This window comes from Erpetoichthys calabaricus, chromosome 12 (assembly GCF_900747795.2).
Source record: "Erpetoichthys calabaricus chromosome 12, fErpCal1.3, whole genome shotgun sequence".
In the NCBI taxonomy this organism is placed as follows: Eukaryota; Metazoa; Chordata; class Cladistia; order Polypteriformes; family Polypteridae; genus Erpetoichthys; species Erpetoichthys calabaricus.
The window spans coordinates 30,052,049-30,077,081 of NC_041405.2; the positions used below are offsets into that span (position 1 = coordinate 30,052,049).

Below are 25,033 nucleotides of genomic sequence, written 5' to 3' on the forward strand. Positions count from 1 at the left end.
TTCTTTTCATTAATTGCTATCGTAATGACCTATGTTATGATCAGAAAGATTAGCATCAGAGCACTAAATAATTACTGAAATGTTATAGAATAGGTTCCAGTCCGATTTTTTTTTTTTTTTTTTTTAAACAATAAGCTCCTGCATAACCAGCCATGTTAAAGTATTTTGTTCTATGCTATCTTAAACAGCGCATTGCTGCACCCACCCCATGACAGATTAGGACCCGAGTGCGGCCATGCACTTGGTGACACCTCAGCACCACATTCAAATGGAAGGGAACAGTGTGAGGTTTTTTATGGTGGCTGGAGTGACAATTCTGCCACCAACCCCCAGGTTTTTCCTTGCAGGTTGGAGGGCCTACTTGCAGGGCTGGATGCAAATTAACGTCATACACAGGGCAAAGCAATTGCAGGTTAAAGGTCTTGCTCAGGGGCCCAACAGAGTAGAGTCACTTTGGGTGTTTACGGGATTTGAAACCTTCTGATTACCAATGCAGATCCCTGCCTCAGAGCCACCACTCCGTCTGCAACTGTCTAAGATGGGTTGAAATCTAAGCAGTCAACACAGACCAGCGCGTTAATGTCTGCAGTGTACCATGCAATGTATATCTCTCTGTTATAATCCATTTGGTATGAGATTCGTAAAATCAGAGTTAATGTTTGTGATGCACCATCTATTGGAATTACTGAGACATAGCAGCCGGATGGACACAACAGACAGACACTAATCCTTTTATTAAGGTGGATTAAAGTGATACCTTGCAAGTAAACAGCAGACCACAGAAGTTGCCTGTTTCGAACAATGAAATTCTGTTCGGTGACCACAAAAAAAGCTAAAATAAGATATCATTAAAATATACTTTTTAAAACTAATAAAATATTTATCCATAATTAACATGCAACAAAACAGAATAAAATGCTTGCCATAATCACAAACCACAATTCTAATAAAATGCTCACAAGATGTTTATCAAGAAGATCTGAGCCTAACATGCTTAATAAGTTTACACAGGAAATCTAAACATTTGGCTATTGGGCTACCAAAATGTGTGCTAAGCAAGAACGCCACTTTCTTCTTTATCTTAACTAAAAATGTGAGCTGCTGTACTATCTGACTATCCGTTTTAATCACAGAACAAAAGGAAAAAGTCTGAATTAATTAAAGCAGGGGTGCCCACACTTTTTCGGCTTGCGAGCTACTTTTAAAATTATCAGGTCAAAATGATCTACCTACATTAAAAATGCTATATATATTATATATACTGAGTATACTTTATACAGTAATCCCTCACTTATCGCGGGAGATAGGTTCCAAGGCCGACCGCGATAACTAAATTTCCGCGAAGTAGGGACACTATATTTATTTAATTATTTAACGTGTATTTGGACATTTTTAAACCGTCCCTGTATTGTTTACAACCCACCGTTTACTCTATTAAAAACAGGGACAACTGCTAAGCAATATGAAATCGGTAGATAAGTTTACACTTACTGTATAGCGAAGTACACGTAGCAGCTTGTAGGCGGTCATGACGTCGTCGACCTTGTTGCAAAGATTCCTAAAGCAGATTCCATCCAGACTTGTACTGCCTTATCACGTTCACTTGCAACTTGTTTTGCACCCTGGTTAAAGGACACTGCGGCCGTAGATCTTATATGCTTTTCCTCCTTTTTAAATAAAAAGAATCGACGTCCTGCAGCGGTGTAGCTGTTCCCTTCCTTCAACATATCCAAAACTTTTACCTTTTCTGCAATCATTTGCATCTTCTGTTGGTGCTTGGACACGGCCCCTGAAGCATTAGCACGTTAGTGATGAATGAGTGAGATGAGACTTCCTGGTTAATGCAACACTCCGTCGCTGAGCCAATCAGCAGCACACAGGAACTTAACTGCGTGCTCTGATTGGGTAGCTTCTCAGCCATCCGCCAATAGCATCTCTTGTATGAAATCAACTGGGCAAACCAACTGAGGAAGCAAGTAAAAAGACCCATTGTCCGCAGAAACCCGCGAAGCAGCGAAAAATCCGCGTTATGAATTTAGATATGCTTACATATAAAATCCGCAAAGTCGTGAATCCGCGAAAAGTGAACCGCGAAGTAGCGAGGGATTACTGTACATAAAATATATGTTGTCGTACCTTGCACAACTGAATAACCCTTATGGCACAATAACAATTCAATACATTTATGGTCACTACAGTATTTGGCTTTAATAATCTTCATGTGGGAAAAAGTTGACTCTCATAAATAAGTAGAGACAAGGCCGAGTCAAGGAGGCAGCACATTTCCTCATGTTTGGGTACTTTTCCTCTGTGAGTAAGTTCCAAAACTGTCCAAGAACCTCAGACTTCAGCTGAATGTCATCCTGTAGTGTCAAAATCTCATCCTCCACTGTAGAGGAGTTTTAGGTGTTGTAATTTTTGATGCGGGTGAATCCCCCTCAACATCTTCCCTAAATGGATAGCACATAAATGTAGCGATTGGCTCAAGTAAAGTGGAGTCTTGAAACCATCTGTCAAAGTCTGACACGCAATTTTCAATCTGCTCTGTGTAGCGTATGCTTTCAACTTGCGCACACGCCTTCCATTGCGTCTCCAGCTCTGACATGAAGTTTTGGATGTTCCCCAAATCAATGCGCTGCAGCTTTGAGGACAGATGTTGCATTTTTCATTTGAAAGCATTAACTGAGCTAATCATATTCACCATGGTTTTGTCTTTTTCTTTCAGCTGTAAATTAAGCTCACTCAACATATTGGTCAGATCGGAAAAAAATACCAAGTCAAGCAGCCATTGATCGTTATTAAGTTGCTTGTATTCTGCATGTTTAATGACAAGGAGAAACTCCTTTTTTCTCCAGCCAGGGGTCACAAAATCTCAGCAGGAATTTCTCCCTAGCCATTTGCCTCAACGAAGGCCTCTTTTATCATCTCTCCATCTTGGAAGGACTTCTTATGCTTAATGATCGAGTGACTCACCCGGAACGATGCTTCGGTGGGTCTGCCTTTGCTTTTCAATCCCGCCGAGTGAAAAATGACGGCTGTCCGATTAACTGCGATTTTAGTTCCCTCTCCTTTCTCTGATCGCTTTTCGGAAGGAAGTCAGTTTCGTGGTTTTTATGAACAGTTCAAAAGTGCCTTTTCACATTTTCCTTCTTTGGAATGGCAATGATAGATTGACAGATCAGACAAACGCACTTCGATTGTGACATTGTGAGGAAAACAAAAGTCCTCTTCCCATTCTGCACGTCCAGCAACCCATCCCCACAAATTTCTTTTTTCATATCTCTTCTTTAGTCGATATAAATTGGAAGGCTAACTAGATCACTTAGATGGCCGGAGATTTGCAGTAGCTCGTGTATCTGAACGTGCGTGCGGGATGACCAGTGTGTTTAGAAGAAACGAGATCTCAGACTGGCCGCCCTATATGTCGATCAAGTGGCAAATGCCATTGGGAGGATATATGATAGACTAACATTTTTTAAAAAAAATTTTTGAATGCAACGCGATCTACCTGCACTACCTTTCCGATCTACTGGTCGATCACAATTGATGTATTGGGCACCTCTGAATTAAAGCATCTTCTCTTTTAATTTCTCTTTTCTTCCTCTCCAGCTTCAGCTTGACAACATACACGTGGTGCCATTCTTCTCCATGCACAGGATGACTTCTCAGTTTATTACCACGCTCACTTTTATTATAAAAGCCAACGTTTCGATCGTCAGTCTCTCCTAAAGTTTGACTGACTGATCTTTGTTTACAGGAATGCACAAAAACTCTCAGCTTTGAACTTTAGAACTGGGTATGGAAAATGTCAAAAAAATAAATAAAAGTAAATACATTACAAGGATCGAATTCTGCTTTTGCCAGTGGCTCTACTTCTCTCTGACTTGTGCCAAATAGACACAATAGGTTTTTTTCCCTAGCAGGCATGACAGCTGCTACGAAGGCTGCTTTAAGAAGAGCGAGATCAGTCATTTCCAATCTGAGTCCTAGGGGACAGAACTTGCCCAAAGGGATGGCTACATTGGTTCAAGCCCCTGTCCCATTTCCCTCATTGGTCCCAGCTTCCTTTTCTCCCATTAGGACGTAACTGATCACTTTTGAGCACAAATGTGCAATGTAAGAAACAGAAAAAGCAATGATAAGCAACATGCCTTGTTACAGGTAGGTGGACCTCCATTTACCATCTATATACAGTATATATAAAATTCTTTTCGCGTTTGAAACGGAAATTACGTATGACCACACGATATGGAAATTACCTATGACCACAGAACATTATAGTACAGGAACTAATCACTTCGTTTGTGGATGCCATTTTTATATCGTCTTTATGAATTATTATTTGTGAGCGCCCCGCGTCGCCCTCTCCCACCCGTCCTGTCTGGACTACAGCGCTGAGCCGTCCACCACCAGGCGCGTTTTGACAGAGAAGTTTTATTTATTCGTCCACGTGACTGTCGCTGATGGCCAGTTTTAGTGGTTTCCTGAATATCTGGCCTGCAATAAGTATTTTATGTCAGTTTGTGTGTCTGGGTTCTCTGCCACCCAGGTCACATTGCACCCGGCCCAGATTCCTTCTGCAGGTAGTGGGCCCACAGGAGGGCAGTCCCATGTTACGTTTTTGGGCTGTAGTAGTCCTTGACACGACACGACAGCACAGCAGTCAGCCTCCCGGCTGTGTCTTTTGAGAACACGGCGTCACACACACGCGATCCCTGCTGATGCTGTACGACAGAAGTGAGAGAGACGACTACACAAGTCTGTGCGCCATTGCAAGGAGTTGGATTTGGTTGCTGGGGACGGCGACTTCAGGGGGAGGGCTATGTAATGGCATTGACAAGTTGCATCAGTCAGATGAGTCACCCAAGTATGAGCTGGCATTGCATCACCAGCGGCAGGGGTGCCTATATAAACGACAAGTCTGCAAAGTCGTATGCATTTCCAACTAGTATGAGAAAAGGCGAGTACTGTAGTCCTTTTAAGGATAGCAAGTCACTTCAAAGAGCAGGGAATCCATCTCGGCTCCGACGCTGCAATATATTTGTAATTTTTACTTCTCTTGAACTTCTCTAAAGTTTTAATTTCCCCTTGGGGGACAAATAAAGGATATCTCATCTAAGTGAACATTTTGGAGATTTGTACTTTTTCTTGTTAATTGATTGAGTAAAAATCCATCCATCCATTTTCCAACCCGCTGAATCCGAACACAGGGTCACGGGGGTCTGCTGGAGCCAATCCCAGCCAACACAGGGCACAAGGCAGGGAACCAATCCCGGGCAGGGTGCCAACCCACCGCAGGACACACACCCACACACCAAGCACACACTAGGGCCAATTTAGAATCGCCAATCCACCTAACCTGCATGTCTTTGGACTGTGGGAGGAAACCGGAGCGCCCGGAGGAAACCCACGCAGACACGGGGAGAACATGCAAACTCCACGCAGGGAGGACCCGGGAAGTGAACCCGCGTCCCCAGATCTCCCGACTGCGAGGCAGCAGCGCTACCCACTGCGCCATGAGTAAAAATCGTTTTAAAAAAAATAAAAAGATAGTACACGTGAGTTTTGTTTTAAAGTGTGCAATGTCTGTATTGTACTGTAATTACTTCTTTTACTCCAAAATTCGTTCTTTCCAAACTCTCCATTTGTCAAAGTGAGCGTTAGCTGGGCTTTTATTTTGACACACGCTAGACCGGAAGTGGTTCTTGTCTGCTGTCGAACGTCGGAAGTTCCAAGCGGCGGATTTGTTTCTACCCGATTTGCGTGTATCGCCGCGTTGCTTTGCCCATCCGGCTAATAAGGAGCGCACAGCAGAGGACTAAACGCTCAATATGTCATGGAAGGTTTTCTCTCCTGCTTTTAACAGGCAGTTGTCCACTTTTGTTACGCGAGAGGTGCGGGTAGCTTCATGTTGCATCCAAAAGAAACTGGTCCGATTTTTACCAAGATACTTTAATGTTGTCTGCATAGAAAGACTAAGAATGGAGTGTGAAATGCAGACCCTCATCGAGGAAGAGATGATGGCGGCGGTGGAGGTTATCATTGCCGAGATCGCAAACCACGTAGAGCAGAGTTACTCCACATCCCAGCTCGAATTAACTCTGTGGAACAAAGAAAGTGAAATCGGTCATCTCGGAGGACGCTGGAATTCTGTTATCGTGGTGGAGACGGCCGGCAGACCCATCGTCAGTGAAGCAGGTGGGGATGACACCGTAGTAGGGGAGTGTGCCGAGTTGGGATTACATGCGGCGTGCGTTAATTAAGCAGCGTTAAGAATGTGCATTGTCATTATTTATTACAATGACATTTTTATTTTTATTAAGTGGTATGACTATCAAATCGTTTTAAGCCGTTTCCCCGCATGCTGGAAGTACGTATTCATTACTGTGTGTTTTACTAAAGGGATGTTCCGTCACATGATTTGATTTAATTGGTAGTTACTCTTTTGTGATTGTGGGCTTGTCGCTCTCTGTTTTTTTTTAGTGCCACGATTTAGAACCCGTCCCTAGTGTTATACTGATCAACACGAGCGGATTGGGTCTGTCTTTCTGCCTTGGCATTAACACGATACAGTCCAGCCCACCCCTACACTTGGTGGTATTATTGCTAGTCCGCCATGGAAACTGCAAAAAAAAAAAAAAAAACTAAATACGCCACCACTTGCTCTTTTCAATGCACTCACTTAGATGTTGTTGCAAGCAGGTGTCATATTTACTGTACTGAGGTGCAAAAAGTTGCCATGTGAAGGACAATGTTTTGCACTGTGTAGGCAGACTTGGCGTTGTACCCTCGACAGCGAATGTCACGCTTTCCAATCACAATCTGGTGTTGCATTATGGAAAACGGAACTCTCAGAACATCAGGGCAGACACAGTCCTAGCCGTTCAATTGTATTTGCATAAACCATGGGGTTTAAAACTCCACTGTTTGGTTTTGTGTAGTACTGTGCTCAAAAGAGAAAATATGACATTGTTTGGGTTGTCATCTAGGTGGGCTTTGAGCCTTCTTTTGATATGGATGTGTCACGTTTGGTACTGTAGCTAACTGTCTCCTTTGCTGTCACCTAGTGCCTCTGAAGTCATGAAGCAATGCAGTATTGTAAACTTAGTGGATGAGGGCTTCCCTCACCAGGGGCCTCATATATAACGCTGTGCGTACAATTCACCCTAAAAAAAAATCCAGATGCATACATCTGTGCGTATGCCAACTTCCACGATCTTCCGCTACATAAATCCCGGTCAGCGTGAAATGTAACACAAGTGCACACGCCTGCCGCCCTACCCTGTCTCCTCCCAGAATTACACCTCTTTGAATATGCAAATCAGTATAAATACTGTAGTCCCTTAAGTTCAGAGTTCTGTGAAAAGGCAATGGCAAAAGCACGTAGGAAAATAGAAGAATTTCAGCGAATACCAAGTGGAGGCAAAGGAAAAACATACTATTTGGTGGTATAAACAACAAAAGGAAGTTGATCAAGTGATATAGAGTGGCGGAGAAACTCGAAACTTCAAGTTCAGAAAGTCGCACAGTGCCCAAAATAAAAAAGAATTGGTCAGATATCAAAGTCACCGTAAAAAGATGAGTCATAGCCCACCGTCTGAGTGTCATATGGAAGCATATTAGGGTACAGAGAAAAGACAAAAAAAAATAGGGACACAGTGGGGGGAAAAAGGTCGAAATGACCACTGTAATCTCAAGATTAGATAGATAGATAGATAGATACTTTATTAATCCCAGGGGGGAATTCACATACTCCAGCAGCAAAAAATATTAAATTAAAGAGTAATAAAAAATGCAGGTAAAAAACAGACAATAACTTGAATAATGTTCAACGTTTACCCCCTCTGGTGGAATTGAAGAGTCGCATAGTTTGGGGGAGGAATGATCTTCTCAGTCTGTCAGTGGAGCAGGACAGTGACAGCAGTCTGTCGCTGAAACTGCTCCTCTGTCTGGAGATGACACTGTTTAATGGATATAGTGGATTCTCCATAATTGATAGGAGCCTGCTGAGTGCCCGTTGCTCTGCTACGGATGTCAAACCGTCCAGCTCTATGCCAACAATAGAGCCTGCCTTCCTCACCAGTTTGTCCAGGCGTGAGGCATCCTTCTTCTTAATGCTGCCTCCCCAGCACACCACTGCGTAGAAGAGGGCACTCGCCACAACCATCTGATAGAACATCTGCAGCATCTTACTGCAGATGTTGAAGGATGCCAGTCTTCTAAGGAAGTACAGGCGGCTCTGTCCTTTCTTGCACAGAGAATCAGTATTGGCAGTCCAGTCCAATTTATCGTCCAGCTGCACTCCCAGGTATTTATAGGTCTGCACCCTCTGCACACAGTCACCTCTGATGATCACGGGGTCCATGAGGGGCCTGGGTCTCCTAAAATCCACCACCAGTTCCTTGGTTTTGCTGGTGTTCAGTTGTAGGTGGTTTAAGTCGCACCATTTAACAAAGTCCTTGATGAGGTTTCTATACTCCTCCTCCTGCCCATTCCTGATGCAGCCCACGATAGCAGTGTCGTCAGCAAACTTTTGCACGTGGCAGGACTCCGAGCTGTATTGGAAGTCCGATGTATATAGGCTGAACAGGACCGGAGAAAGTACAGTCCCCTGCAGCGCTCCTGTGTTGCTGACCACAATGTCAGATCTGCAATTCCCGAGACGCACATACTGAGGTCTGTTTGTAAGATAGTCCACGATCCATGCCACCAGGTATGAATCTACTCCCATCTCTGTCAGCTTGTCCCTAAGGAGCAGAGGTTGGATGGTGTTGAAGGCGCTAGAGAAGTCTAGAAACATAATTCTTACAGCGCCACTGCCTCTGTCCAAGTGGGAGAGGGATCGATGTAGCATATAGATGATGGCATCTTCCGCTCCCACCTTCTTCTGGTATGCGAACTGCAGAGGGTCAAGGGCGTGTTGGACCTGTGGCCTCAGGTGGTGAAGCAGCAGCCGCTCCATGGTCTTCATCACATGTGATGTTAGAGCGACAGGCCGGAAGTCATTCAGCTCACCAGGACGTGATACCTTTGGGACTGGGGTGATGCAAGATGTTTTCCAAAGCCTCGGGACTTTCCCCTGTTCCAGGCTCAGGTTGAAGATGCGCTGTAGAGGACCCCCCAGCTCTGATGCACAGACCTTCAGCAGTCGTGGCGATACTCCATCTGGACCTGCTGCTTTGCTGGCACGAAGTTTCCTCAGCTCTCTGCTCACTTGCGCTGCTGTAATTGTGGGTGGGGATGTCTCTCCTATGTTGGTATCAGCAGAAGGATGTGTAGAGAGTGCAGTACTCCGAGGTGAGAGTGGGTTAGGGTGGTCAAATCTGTTAAAGAAGATGTTCATTTGGTTTGCTCTCTTCACGTCTCTCTCGATAGTGGTACCCCGCTTCGAGCTGCAGCCAGTGATGATCTTCATCCCATCCCACACTTCCTTCATGCTGTTGTTCTGCAACTTCTGCTCCAGCTTTCTCCTGTACTGCTCCTTCGCCGCCCTGAGCTGGACTCGGAGTTCCTTCTGCACGCGCTTAAGCTCATGCTGATCACCGTCTTTAAAGGCCCTTTTCTTCTGGTTCAAAAGGCCCTTGATGTCACTTGTAATCCATGGCTTGTTGTTAGCATAGCAGCGTACAGTTCTTACTGGAACTACAGTGTCCATACAGAAGTTGATGTAGTCACTTTAATCCCGTAGTTTATTTTGTCATTAAAGCAGAATGTCATAAACGTCATCTTAAAATTGTTTAATTTGCTAGGTAGTCAAATCCCATTGTAACTAAAGTAGCATGTTAAATTCTTTGTATTCCATGGTTTCTTCTATGTGCTCTGTGTGTGAATCACTACGTGCTTCATAAACGAACTTTCTCTTCCTCCGACTGACACAGAATCCATTACATTTGTGATATTACAGCTCTCTGAACAATTAAAATACTGAGATGTATACGTGATGTCATTTTCATGATGATAGGAGTTAAAGCCTGTTATTAAACATGGGAACACGATGGCGGCCTGTCAAGAGATTGTTCCTGCCTCCCGCTAGATGCTTGCTGCGCCATGTGCAACCTTCGATGAAATGATTTATTGCAGCAGTTAGTGCTGGGTGGTATACCGGTTAATATTGAAAGCCGTTTTTCTGTTATGACATGGATTTTTCTTATACCGCAACACTGGTTTAAATTGCCTAAACAACGTTCGGAACGTGGCGCTGCGGGAGACTGTTTAAGGGGGCTCTTTTTCACTGCTGCACCGCTAAACAGGCGTGCAACGGAGTACATGAGGTAGTGAGCGGTTAAAATGGACAGAGAACATTCCAAAACTGAAGCTGTAGCAGACAATAAAGTTGAACATGATGACACAGAAGAACTTTTGCTGGAAAAAGGAGTCACGTCTGTTGTCTGGAGATACTTTGGATTTAAAAGGTCGGATGTAGACCATTATGTTCAAATGTGTGAATGATGTTTCTATAGTACTTGATAATACTGCAAGCCAAGTTATACTAGTTTTATTTTATTCAATACTGTGTAATGTACCTGGGTACTGTTTAATAGTGTGACGAGATGTTGACTTTATTCTCAACATTTCTACTTTATTCTCGCCGTTTGTCGAGATTAAAGTCGACATGTTGACTTTATTCTCGTAATTTGTTATTAAAGTAGAGCAGTGTAAACTAAACTTCATCTTAAAATGAATATTTAATTTACTAGATTTTCTCAGACCCCGTCATAAGTTATGTAGCACATTAAATGCTTTGTGTTAAGTGTTCCCCGAGCCATGTTAATCACTACGCGCTTCTTAAACTGACTTCCTCTTGCTCTAAAAGGAGGTGCAGGCAGCACACAGAATACATTAATTTCATAATATTCCTGCTCCCTGAACATTTAGAATGCTAAGATAAATACTTGATATAATTTTCATGATGAAATGCAGTAAAGCATGTGGGGGCACAGAGGCATGGAGGTTGCACTGCTGCCTCGCAGCAATGGGGTCCCGGTTGTTCCTTGTTTTGAATTTGCATGTTTTTCTGGTGGGTTTACTCGGCGTGCTTCAGTTTCCTTTCAAAGTCATGTAGGATGTGGGGTTCTGTTCTGCTATATTGACCCTGCTAGTGTATGTATTGCTCGTATTCACCCTGCGATGTGCTGGCAGGATTTGCTCCTGCCTCGCACACAATGCTTACTAGGATGGGCGCAACCCAGAATGGATGGCATAATTAAACATGTATAACGAAGATTTTTTTTTTTTTTTTAAAGTTCTGAACACTCTAAGTCTAAGTTTATAAGTACGTTTAATTTCACAAAGACGTTTATCGTGTGGTGATTGGTTATGTGGAGAAAGATAAAGGAAAGATAGGAACTGGGGGTTTGGTACGTCAGACAGAGACCGCACGCATGCAATAAAGAAAGCCCGCTCAGAAGAACATCCATTGAATTCTGTGTTCGTGTCTCCGACCACCAGATCACAAACCCAACATTTACACAATCTTTAAGTTAAACCTGTGCGATACCCATTCATACATTCAGTTTTTTGGAGCCTCGTCACACCTGCCATAAAGTTCTCTACACTGAACGTACACCTGGGGACCCCTTACTGCGAGGGAGCCGCACTACCACCACACTACTGTGCATGTTTAATACCTGCTTTAATGCATTTCATCATGAAAATTTATCTTAGCATTCTACATTTTCAGAGAGCAGGAATATCATGAAGTGAATGTATTCTGTGCAGCGATCACTGCCGGCGCCTCCTCTTAGTGCGGAGGAAGTCAGTTTAAGAAGCGCATAGCGATTAACAACTGGGTCAGGGAACACTTAACACAAAGCAATTAATGTGCTACATTAACTTACGACGGGGTTTGAGAAAATCTAGTAAATTAAATATTGATTTTAGGATGAAGTTTAGTTTACGACATTCTACTTTCATGACAAAATAAACTATGAGAATAAAGTGGAAATCTCAACTCTAATCTCAACATAGTTTTCTTTTTTTTTTCTTCATTGTGGCTTTAATACGCTTCTGTAGGGCTATAGCACAAATAGCATTATAAATACAAGTTGCAGTTTTATTATTTATGTATATAGCTTAGCTTGAAGCAAGGTCCATATTAATGCAGTTTGCCTTAATGATGGTTCAGTTGGTAAAGATGTTATCACCAAGTTGCACTTGTTTTATTTTAATTTAATGTGGTGAATACTGTGTAATGCACCTGGGCTTTGAAGTCTTAGAAGTAATAGTATTATTACTGGAAGTTGCATTATTATTTATTGTATTGTTGTTATTTATTAGTTTAAATATTATGCAGTTTAATGATGGTAAAGTTGCTTAAAAAGACACTTTAATGTGTCAGTAGACAGAGATTGTTAACATTAACAAAGTGTAGTTGGTTTTCAAAAAATATTTACTATTTATTCCTTTTCTAAGACGTGTTCAGTGCAATACAACTTTTGACAAACACAAGTCTAAATGCCTCTTTGGATGGTTGAAAATATGTTGTCAAAATGTTAGTTTAAGTTGTTTGCAAACTTTGTTCAATAAAAAGGTTTTATATTTTGACTGCATCTGTCATGCAATGTGATTCCTTCTCTTCATTAGTGCCACCCCCTTGAAAACTTATCACTTTATGGGGCCATGCAAACCTGGATTAATACTTGTGTGCACATTAAAATCTTAGAAAAGGAATAAATAGTAAATATTTTTTGTAAACCAACTACACTTTCTGTTAATGTTAACAATCTCTGTCTACTGACATGTTAAAGTGACTTTTTAAACAACTTTTACCATCATGAAACTGCATAATATTTAAACTAATAAATAATAATAGTGCAACTTCCAGTAATAATACTATTACTTCAAGGCTTCAAGACCAGGTGCATTACACAGTATTCACCAAATTAAAATAAAATAAAATAAAACAAGTGCAACTTGGTGATGACATCTTTACCAACTGAACCATCATTAAGGCAAATTGCATTAATATGGACCTTGCTTCAAGCTAAGCTATATACATACATAATAAAACTGCAACTTGCATTTATTTGTGATATAGCGGGTCCCCGGCTTCAGAAAAAAATATGGCCAGTTTTTAAATCCAGTTAGCCGTGTCTGTCTCTGTGGGTGCGATTGCACGACTGCGGGGAGTTGATGAGGTAATCGGGGTGAGTCGCACGTGGGGGTGCGATCGTTCTCGATTGCTTCATTGGCTTCCTGCGGCATGGGATTAAGGCGCTGTATCCACAGAGATGTATCATTATGGGCCGGCAGGATAGGGGGAAGGAAAAAAGAAAAGGTGGAACAGAAGGAGGTTAAAGAAGGGAAAAGGCAATCATGGGAGATGAACCAAACACCAGGAAGGAGAAGGCAGCACGAGCTGGGACTCCGTGAGGGAGCGCAGGCTGAGGCGCTGTAGGGGCTGGTTTACCCTACTGACTAAGCGTGTAGAGTGGGGCGAGCGGGATGTAAGGCAATAATAATAATAATAATTAATTTTATTTATAAGGCACTTTACATTAGTAGTAAATCTCAAAGTGCTACATAAAAATATTTAACAAAGATGAAACAAGAAAAAAACAGTAATAAAACAACAATAAATAGTGGAATTCTTGTTAATATGCTTTCCTAAATAAAAAAAGTCTTTAGCTGTTTTTTTAAAACAGCCCACAATTGGTTGTGTACCCAAGTTCTCTGATAGGGCATTCCAGAGCCGTGGAGCAGCGACTGCAAAGGCTTCCCAATCGATCCGAGGATCTGAGTGAGCGCGAAGGAAGATGGGAGGTATGCCAACCTCGGACGGTCTGGCTGCGCAGTGTGGCGGCAGCCCAGATGGGTGTCGGCAGAAAAGAGTTTGTGCTGCAGAGGCTCCGCCAGCAACACCAGTGATGGATGAGCCTTGGAGACTGAAGGTGGTGGGTGCAATTGAGTGAGGAGAGAGACTGCATTTTAACGTCTGTTTTAATGGATTTATTTATTATGGATTTTATCCCTAAGTTTCACTGGTTTTATGGATTTGCTATTTATTTGGGTACTGTATTTTTTGAACACTGCACAATGTACACTTGGTTTTACTTTTGACTGTTTTTAATAAAAGCACTTTCCACTATCCCCTGGCTTCAATGAGATTTGTCAGCTCATCTCTGGTCATAACTATCGACGGTGTTGGTTCAATAGACTGTAGGGGACCGGCATTGTCACACTATTACACAGTACCCAGGCACATTACACAGTATTCAAGTATTGTGGGGAAAAAAAAAACAAGTGCTACTTGACTTGCAGTATTATCCAGTTCTATAGAAACAGCAGTCACACATTTGAAAATAATAATGGTCCACGTCCGACCTTTTAAAACCAAAGTATCTCCAGACAACAGTTATGACTCCCTTTTTTGGCAAAAAGTTCTTCTGTGTCATCATGTTCAACTTTTCCGTCTGTTACAACTTCAGTTTCAGAATGTTCTCTGTCCATTTTCACTGCTCAATACCTCCACTAATGTATGTACTCCATTGCATGCGTGTTTAGCAGTGTAGCAGTGAAAAAGGTCCCCCCTTAAACAGTTATCCGCTGCACCACGTTCCGAACATTATTTAGGCTGTTTAAACCAGTGTTGTGGTATAAGAAAAACCCATATCATAGCAAAAATAAAAAACGGTTTTCGGCATGAACCGGTATACCTCCCAGCACTACAATCAGCTCTGTAATAAATGTCAAGCCATCTGTAAGCATAGAACACAGATTCTTCAAAACTTTTAAGGAACATTGAAATATCTTCGTAGTACATGTTGATTTATTCCATCAATCCAGGGTAGCACCAGTCCCAGCAAACATACAGTACAAGGTAGGAACAATCCCCGCTTTTAATTGTTAACAGTATACATTATTTAAATGAAGTTAAAAAATTATCTGTATAATGTAAAATACATAGTTTACTGCATTTCATCTTAAAAATTATATCAAGAGCTCCAAGAAGATAGCTCTTGGAAATCTAAATCGACTTAGAAGCCAGTCGTCATCATCTGTAAATACACACTGTCTTCTATTGAGTTGAATTGAATTCTTTTATTGTTATGGTATGGTACAATGAGATTCAATATGCAAATCCTCATTAACTTATTTTCCTATAAAATGATAAAATAATAATAATACGGTAAAAAAAATAATGACAAATATACGATATGAAAGCATGAGTGGCTCAGGTTGTGCAATATTACAACTGTAGTGCAAGTTTACAGTGAGGTAATTGTACTAATGAGTACAAACAGTTCTACAAGGAGCACTTGATGGACTGATTGAGTGTGTTTATAGTTCTTGTGGTGAAACTGTTTCTGAACTGTGAGGTCCCTACAGGAAAGGCTCTGAAATGTTTGCTGCATGGGTTAAGTTCAAATAGGCTATGCACATGGCTGAGGCAGCGTGTGCTAGAAGCTGTACCCCGGTAATCCTCTGCGCTCTCGACATAAGCTGCCATTGAACTTTCTGATCAGCTGCTGTAGAGCTGTGATTCCACACTCAGATACGTTGGGCTAAAATACTCTGATTGGTGCACTGACAGTGACAACACTAAAGCAGCTATAGTATTTGGAACAGTTTGGCCATTCCGTGCACCGTTATATGGTTACAGGTTGATTACAATCAGATGCCTTAAACTAATAAACGATATGCGGTTAATTTCCGTGTCTTTGATAAAGCCGCATCAGGGATGTGAATCTAAAAAATAAAGGGAAAATGTACAGGGACAGTAGCAGTGCTTTGACGCTGGGTGCCACCAGTTTACAAAACTAAGCCGAAAACTTGCATACGTAATGGATTGCACTGGCGTGACAATGTGTGTGGCTTTACGCCAAGTTTAGTTTTTATACATCGCGATGTCAGCGTGGAGACAGGCATACGCAACATTTTTGTGCGTATGCACCGTTTATACATGATGCCCGTGCTCTAAATGTGAATTTCCCATTGGGATTAATAAAGTTATCTATCTATCTATCTATCTATCTAAAGTTGATATTTTCATACATTACTTTGCATTCTCCTTTAATGCTTTTTTTTTTTTTTGGCTTAATTTGTGGTCTCTCAGCATCAGTTTTCTCCTTTTTTTCACCTTTGTAAAAATGGTTATATGTGGTGAGAGGACAAGCAATTACCATTTGGTGAGGAAGGATAAAGGCTTGTTCTAGGTTTTTTAGGCTGGTGCCGTTGACCAATTTTCATGATACTTGAACAGCCAAATTCGATACCTTTTATAAAAAACCCTTTACATTAAGCTCCTGCATAACCAGAGGCATAGAGCCTTATGTCCTGTATTAAAGTGTATTTTTATAAATAAACTGCAGACCACAGGTGTTAACTGTTCATTTTTTATCAACAAAATTAAATTCTATAGGCTTATGTTTCAGTGACCATAAAATACCACAATAAATAAAATTTCCTTAAAATACATACTTTAATAAAATATGCACAAAACTATCCATAATACATACAATGCTTTTCATAATTACAAGCTGTCATATTGTAAAGTACCTATGTAAAAAAACAAGGCTTAATTAAAATAAGTAGTTTTCACCATTTCTCTGAAATCATTATATATAAAATAAAAAAAACAGTGGCAACTTTTATTTGGCAAGCTGTAAAAGGGAAAATAAATTACAATCCCATTACATTTGCAGACTCTTGGTTATTCACACTTTATTTTCCTTTCTTATGTATTATAAGGCAAGATCTATCTTTAACCACAGTCCACTGGTTGGTACAGGGTTCATTGCTTTCATTTGTTATTTGATGGTTATAAAGTACACATAGAGGAAGTTTAGAATCTGATTTTCACTGCACAAGAGGCTTCTTAGAATGTGTTAGTTTTCTCCGGCATTGATATAACTGATGAACTGTCAGCTGAACAGCTGGCAAATTGTGCGGAGGATCCTGCTTTCTGTATTGTATTGTTTTACAACATGCCCTGTGGTGGGCTTTGCATATTGTGTATATATATATATGAACTGGGAAAGTTAACTTGTGAAATTTTGCGATTAACGTGGCCTGTTTAACACATTAAAAAAATATTCTTGCATCCTGGGCAGGGAACGATGCATATACCTCAGGCAGTACTTTGGTCACGGTGTCATTTTCATGTGTTTTTTTTTTTAACATTACGAAACAATATTACAAAAAGTTAAGTGTGTGCCAAATAATTACATACATGTCCAGTACCATATTTATATACCACCTTTAAAAAATTTTGTGAAATAAAATTTTAATGTAAGGGTTTAGCATTCCGTATTATGTGGTTTACAATGATACGCCACATGTCAATACGTAGCACTGATGTTCAATTTCTTCATTTATACATACTGACATGGGTGTAGAGGAGTGGGAGGAAATGGGGTGGGGAAGGAGGTTTACAGCAGTCCTGGTGCAATGCTGGAGAAAAGTTGCAAAGGTAAAAATTATGCAGTCTCTCTCTTCTAAATAAGTTATCTTTGAGTGGCACTAAAACCAAAATCAGTCTCTACTACACGGGTGTCGAACTCCAGGCCTAGAGGGCCGCAGTGGCTGCAGGTTTTCATTCTAACCATCTTCTTCATTAGTTTTTGCTGCTAATTAACTTCTTTTGCTTTAGTTTTAATTAACTTGACTCAGGCCTCTTAGTTGTCTCTTTTAATTAGTAGCCAAACAATAACGAGACATAAAACAAGCCGCCACATGACCAGCTCACCTGTGCCCGTCACACAATATGTGAAAATAAAGAAAAGTGAAGGTCTCGGTAAGGTTGATCTCTCAGGTCACCAGAACATTTTGACGAACAGAAAATCAAAAGTTTTGGAAATGTCTTCTGTGGCAGAATGAGAGCAGCAACAGGCCACGGAATTAAATAACAGGCTTAATTAACAGCAAGAATCAGATTCTCATTAATAAATTGGTAGGAGTGAAATTGGCTGGAGTTTGAAATCCCAGTTTAGCTGCTCATTTGTTGGCTTGTTTCACTTCTCATTTCTGTTTGACTGCCATTTCATGAAGAAACTAATCAATTTAGAGGACTGAATCCTTAAAAACAGGGCTATTAAAATTAAGGGAAAAGGAGTTAATTAGCAGTGAAAACTGGTCACTGATAAGGAAAAGGGTCAGAATGAAAACCTGACGTCACTGTGGCCCTCCAGGCCTGGAGTTTGACACCCCTGCTCTAGTACCTCTGTATATAAATTGCTGGTCTGACAGGTAGCTTACAGTGCCAACCTCCATCATATAACAAGAAAATTCTACCAAATAGAAGTGTAATGATTGCTCTTGACTTATGGGAAGGAGTGCCTGTGTGCCAATCTTCAAGCCTGTCATGGTGCATAAAAAACAAACACCCAGAAATTGTGCTTTATGAATATTGAGGTACTGTATGTTGTATTTTATGTGTTTGCAGATGTTCACTATTTAGATTTCGGGGTGTTTGGGGCTTTTTATACATAATCTGTTATTTGGTTGCTCATTTTCTTGACTGGCTTATTCCTTTGCTTCATTTATGTGTGAATGTTGCTCATCTCATCGGGGTTCCAGCTGTGACTTGGACCAAGATGGAGATTGTTTTGGCAATTCAGTGGGCAAACTAAATTGGGTGATAGAAATGGCCATGTAGTATCTACTTTGCCTTTTAAATTTATGTTCGGTTGACAGTTAATTAACAACAAAAAAAAAACATATATCAAAAGGTGTATGTTATGATTTACCTCCTTTGCCAAAGGTTGAGCAGTGTAAATGGACAAAATTTCTTAACCTTATTTGGGTAACCTTCTGATTAACTCATAACAGTTAATTGCTAACCAGAATCCCACTGGTGTGTTTGCAAAACCTTAAGAAAACAGACATTTTGTTGTGTTTATATTTTGCAATCCATTTCTTTTTTATCCTGTGTGTCTTTAGTTGCATTCTTTTATACCAAAACTTTGAAGCTTATTGTCTTGTTAATTTATAGGCATGGAAAGACTTGCTGCTTCTTCTAAAGTGATTCCATCACAAACTAAAGTGTCCAGTGTGAAAAAGGAGCCTTTAGATCAAGAATCCTTCTCAACCATGAGGACAGCCGTTGACCCATACTCTCCCTCCTGTTTGTGTGAAGATGGACACGCCACAAAAAAGGAAACCCCTGACACAGAGTGTAACACAGATGATCCAGGGTGCATTATTAAAAAGGAAAGCAAAGAAGATGTTGTGCTGGTTGTTAAACAAGAGAACTTTAACAGAGACCCCTGCCAAATTAGCCCAGAGAATCACAGCCTGGAGCCTGATAATAATGCAAAAGGGCTTTATTATAGGGAGAGCTGTGAACTGGAAGCTTGCAACCAGGCATCAGCTAATCTTGGAAAAGACAATAGTGACCAAGAGCTGACTGACAGGTTAAGTTATGATGTCCAGCTGTCTTCAGACCCTGAGCACGAGGTTTGTTACCAGGAATCGAATGATACCATTTATGAACTTCAGTTTTCTTCAGAGCATCATACTCATGAGTCACTTACGTTAGAAAAGGAAAAATGCGAAGAAGACTGTGACAGTCAAAAAGATGAATCTCCATACACTGCCTCTCCAGAAAATAGTAAGTTAACCTGTTGTGTGTAGTGGGGTAACAAATGGATTTGAATCCAAGTCAAAGTAATCAATTGAATAATTGAATAGTGTAAGTACAGAATAGTAGAGGACTTTGATGAACTATTAAACATGTGACAAAGACGGGGATTTGGGGCAAGAGCAGGAGTGTGCAATTTCCTGACTCAAGAAAAAAACAACATGCATTGGCAACAGAAATATAAATGGGAGGACATCACCCTGGGTTGGTATTCAAAAAGAAATACCGACAGTGGCATCATTGGGAAAAATAATTGTACTAGACCTGGGCAGAAATGTCTGATATTCAGTTAGGGCACTAGAGGGCAGCCAAAATGTTGGCTGATTTGGACCTAAAAGAAGATATGACCCTCTTAAGGGTCAGAGAAACCTGAGGGGAACCAAGATAGTTCTTACCCTGTACACTTGGAGCAAATGGAAGGCCGCCTCAGACCCCAGGAGCGACCTCAGGTTTGAGTGTAAAGCTACCTCCATGTGTGATTGACTGGCTTGAGCGTAGCCTTCACCACCTCTAATTAATTACATACATTTACGCAATTAATTTTTTTAATTGATTCCCATCCCTAATATATATATATACACACACACACACAGTGGGTATAGAAAAGAATCCCCCCCTTCAAAATATTCCCATTTTTTTGCTTTACAGCCTTAAATCAAAACACACAAACCAACATTTTTTCCAGCTTTACTTACTCAATGCAATCTATAACATCCAAGTGAAAGATACCACAGCTACAGTTCAGAAAAATGATTAAAAAAATGAAAAACAGGAAATACTGAGATGAGTAAAGGATCACCTTCCCCCCCTAAACTCAATCAGGTGTAAGTGCCCCCATTTTCATTGCAGACCATGGTTACTGGCTTCCACCTGTGATCAGTTGTAATCCGTGTGATTAGTGAAGCATACAAACAGCTGTTCCTGGACATTCCCTTGCTTGGTAGTGCAACTGACAGCAAACAACTGACTATGGGTGGTAAGCCACTTTCAAAAGATCTCAGGGATGGTGTTGTAGACAGACATAAGGCAGGAGATGGATACAAAAAAACCTCAAAGGCTTTATCAATCCCAAGGAGCACAGTGAAGTCCATAATAAAGAAGTGTTTGGTACTACTAGGACCCTCTCTGGATCCGGCCGTCCCTCCAAACTGGACGGAAGAGCAAGGAGGAAACTGGTAAGAGAGGCTACCAAGAGGCCAGTGGCCACTTTGAAGGAGTTACAGGATTTTATGGCAAAGAGTGGTCATTGTTTGTGTGTCACAACCATTTCACAAGCGCTCCACAATTGTGGCTTGTTTGGGAGGGTCACAAGGAAAAAGCCACTTCTCAAGAAAGGCCACATTAAGGCTCGTTTGAGCTTTGCCACAATGCACCTTGAAGATTCTGATGCCAAGTGGAAAAAGGTCTTATGGTCAGATGAGACCAAAATCGAATGGTACACCTGGCAGAAATCCAATGCAGCTCACCATCCACAACACACCATACCTACAGTAAAGCATGGAGGTGGCAGCATCCTGTTGTGGGGATGTTTCTCTGCTGCAGGGCCTGGGGCTCTCATTAGGGTAGAAGGAGAAATGGATGGGGCAAAATACCGTCAAGTTCTTGAGGGAAAACCTGCTACCCTCTGCCAGAATGTTCACCTTTCAACACAACAATGACCCAAGGCACACAGCAAAATTGACCACACAGTGGCTGACGGAGAAAAAAAGTGAATGTCCTCGTGTGGCCCAGTCAGAGCTCAGACCTAAATCCCATTGAAAATCTGTGGAAAGATTTAAAGATAGCAGTCCACCAACAATCACCATCCGATTTGACCGAACTTGAACAGTTCTGTAAAGAAGAGTGGGCAGATATTACTCAATCTAGATGTGCAAAGCTGATAGAGGCGTATCCCAACTGACTCAAGGCTGTCATTAAAGCAAAACATGGTTCAACAAAGTGACAGTGACATTGGGGGGGTGATCCTTTACTAATCTCAGTATATCTTGTTTTTGATTTTTTTAATCATTTTTCTGAACTGTAGCTGTGATATCTTTCACTTGGATGTTATGGGTTGCATTGAGTAAGTAAAACTGGGAAGAAATATTTTTTGTGTGTGTTGTCATTTAAGGCTGTAAAGCAAAAAAAATGGGAATATTTCGAAAGGGGTGAATCTTTTTATACCCACTGTGTGTGTGTGTGTATACGATGCATCCGGAAAGTATTCACAGCTTATTCCAAAATGGATTAAATTCATTTTTTTCCTCAGAATTCTACACACAACACCCCATAATGACAACGTGAAAAAAGTTTACTTGAGGTTTTTGCAAATTTATTAAATATAAAAAAACTGAGAAATCACATGTACATAAGTATTCACAGCCTTTGCTCAATACTTTGTCGATGCACCTTTCACAGCAATTACAGCCTCAAGTCTTTTTGAATATGATGCCACAAGCTCCAGATGTTAAGATCTCTCCAGAGATGTTCAATCGGATTCAAGTCTGGGCTCTGGCTGGGCCACTCAAGGACATTCACAGAGTTGTCCTGAAGCCACTCCTTTGATATCTTGGCTGTGTGCTTAGGGTCGTTGTCCTGCTGAAAGATGAACCGCCGCCCCAGTCTGGGGTCAAGAGCGTTCTGGAGCAGGTTTTCATCCAGGATGTCTCTGTACATTGCTGCAGTCATCTTTCCCTTTATCCTGACTAGTCTCCCAGTTCCTGCCACTGAAAAACATCCCCACAGCATAATGCTGCCACCACCATGTTTCACTGTAGGGATGGTATTGGCCTGGTGATGAGCGGTGCCTGGTTTCCTCCAAACATGACACCTGTCATTCACACCAAAGAGTTAAATCTTTTTCTCATCAGACCAGAGAATTTTCTTTCTCATGGTCTGTGAGTCCTTCAGGTGCCTTTTGGCAAACTCCAGGTGGGCTGCCATGTGCCTTTTATTAAGGAGTGGCTTCCGTCTGGCCACTCTACCATACAGGCCTGATTGGTGGATTGCTGCAGAGATGGTTGTCCTTCTGGAAGGTTCTCCTCTCTCCACAAAGGACCTCTGGAGCTCTGACAGAGTGACCATCAGGTTCTTGGTCACCTCCCTGACTAAGGCCCTTCTCCCCGATCGCTCAGTTTAGATGGTGGGCCAGCTCTACGAAGAGTCCTGGTGGTTTTGAACTTCTTCCACTTACGGATGATGGAGGCCACTGTGCTCATTAGGACCTTCAAAGCAGCAGAAATTTTTCTGTAACCTTCCCAAGATTTGTGCCTCGAGACAATCCTGTCTCGGAGGTCTACAGACAATTCCTTTGACTTCAGGCTTGGTTTGTGCTCTGACATGAACTGTCAACTGTGGGACCTTATATAGACAGGTGTGTGCCTTTCCAAATCATGTCCAGTCAACTGAATTTACCACAGGTGGACTCCAATGAAGCTGCAGAAACATCTCAAGGATGATCAGGAGAAACAGGATGCACCTGAGCTCAATTTCGAGCTTCATAGCAAAGGCTATGAATACTTATGTACATGTGCTTTCTCAATTTTTTTTTATTTTTAATAAATTTGCAAAAACCTCAAGTAAACTTTATTCACATTGTAATTATGGGGTGTTGTGTGTAGAATTCTGAGGAAAAAAATGAATTTAATCCATTTTGGAATAAGGCTATAACATAACAAAATATGGAAAAAGTGATGCGCTGTGAATACTTTCCGGATGCACTGTGTGTGTGTATATATATAATCCATGTCTGATTGACTGGCTTGAGGGGTTTGGAGGGAGGTGAGAAAGGGGGTGTTAAAGAAGTGGGCAGACACCCTGCCTGATAGACAGGTGAAAGGTCCAAGGAGGCAGTAAAGTCCAGTTTTTTTTGTAATCGCCTGTATTTATTTTCTTTTAATGGATACATCTGTTTTTGCACATTTTGGCCTCTTTGGCATTATGCTGGGCTCATGGGCAGTTGAAGAACCTCATTTACAACAGCAAGGGAAAAGGAGAATTTGTAGTTTGTATTGAGTAGAACTAAGAAATGAAGAACAGTTCCATTACACCTTACATTTTAATCTCTAATCACCAAAATAATAATTGTAAAGCAATTATTGTCAAAATGGAATTGCTAAATAGCCATCTGAAAAGTACACAGTAATAGATGTAATAATTAAAATGTAATCCATCTGCAGATAATGAAATTTTGGTTGGGTCACACTATAACTATGATAAATATTTTTTTACGTCCAGTCACCCATTCAGCTGCAAAAAATGAAGGTCTCGGAAGCTGACGATAAAGGCTGGTGGAAGCAGATCACTCGGCCTCTTGTAGTTGTTTGGCATTCCTCATCATGAGCCATGTGTATAATAAAGAAAGCCTTACTACTACAGCTGTTTTAAAGTTGCATATTTATAACTTTTTCCTGTCTCTCTTTCTTAAAGCACCTGTACAGGAAGAGCACACGTTTGATTTGTCATCAGCCGTCCAAGCCTCACAACAGCAAATGGATAAAGAACACCAAGTAAAAAGGGAGGAAAACCCGGTGAGGTCCAGTGCTATATCGGCCAATACAAAAAAACTCCTGCAGTGTACATCTCAGCTGGTGCTCAAGCTGGTGCCAATAGACAGGGCTGGACATCTACTACTGGACAATAATGATTCAGCTGTCCATTACTGTTCTATATGTAGTAAGGTGTTCAAAAGGAAAGCTCAGCTTCAAATTCATGAAAGAAAGCACACTGCCAAGAAAGCACATGCGGCTATTGTGTGTAATACCACCTTACCATCTAAAAGGGGTAAAACCAGTGACAGTCAAGCTGGAAATGTGTTTCCATCAAAAGATGATCATCTTCAGGATCTACACAATAGTGTTGACGAGGAACGGTATATTTGTCATAAGTCTGATCGGACCATTTCTTTGAAGACGAAACCTAACGATGATGCACCAGCTCAGCCTATAATCAAAAAACATACCTGTGCAATATGTGGGAAGATATTTCCATATAAAAGTTTCCTTGAGAACCATAAAAGGACTCATTTTGGACAAAAGCTGTATGGTTGCAGCGAATGTGGGAAAAAGTTTTCCTATAAAGGGAGTCTTCAGAGCCATCAGAGACTTCATAACGGGGACAGGCCTTATGTCTGTGTTGTATGTGCAAGAAGTTTCCGGCAGATGAGTCACCTGCAGCAGCATTTGAGGATTCACACGGGAGAGAAGCCATACAGCTGCTCAAAATGTGGGGACCGATTTATACAGCTAAGTCACCTTCAGCGTCATGAGAAGGTTTACTCTCACTGATGGCTGCGTCTCCTCTCTCTCTCCTCTCTCTCTCTCCTCTCTCTCTCTCTCTCTCCTCTCTCTCTCTCTCTCTCTCTCTCTCTCTCTCCACCTTCATATGACTTTATTTGCATCCTTTTCTAATTTTTTTAATATTTGGAAGGAGAGTTTGCTTAATTCTTAAAGCCAAAATATTTGATGTTAATATTAA

General features: G+C 41.2%; 1 protein-coding gene across 1 annotated transcript; it reads left to right on the forward strand.

Annotated features, from left to right (window-relative positions):
* Window positions 1–5,725: 5,725 nt before the first annotated feature.
* On the forward strand, window positions 5,726–25,033 carry LOC114663061 (zinc finger protein 420-like). Its single transcript, XM_028816829.2, has 3 exons — window positions 5,726–6,198; window positions 18,932–19,549; window positions 23,987–25,033. The coding sequence occupies exons 1-3, from the start codon at window positions 5,832–5,834 to the stop codon at window positions 24,841–24,843; spliced, it is 1,842 nt and encodes a 613-aa protein (XP_028672662.2). The 5' UTR covers window positions 5,726–5,831; the 3' UTR covers window positions 24,844–25,033.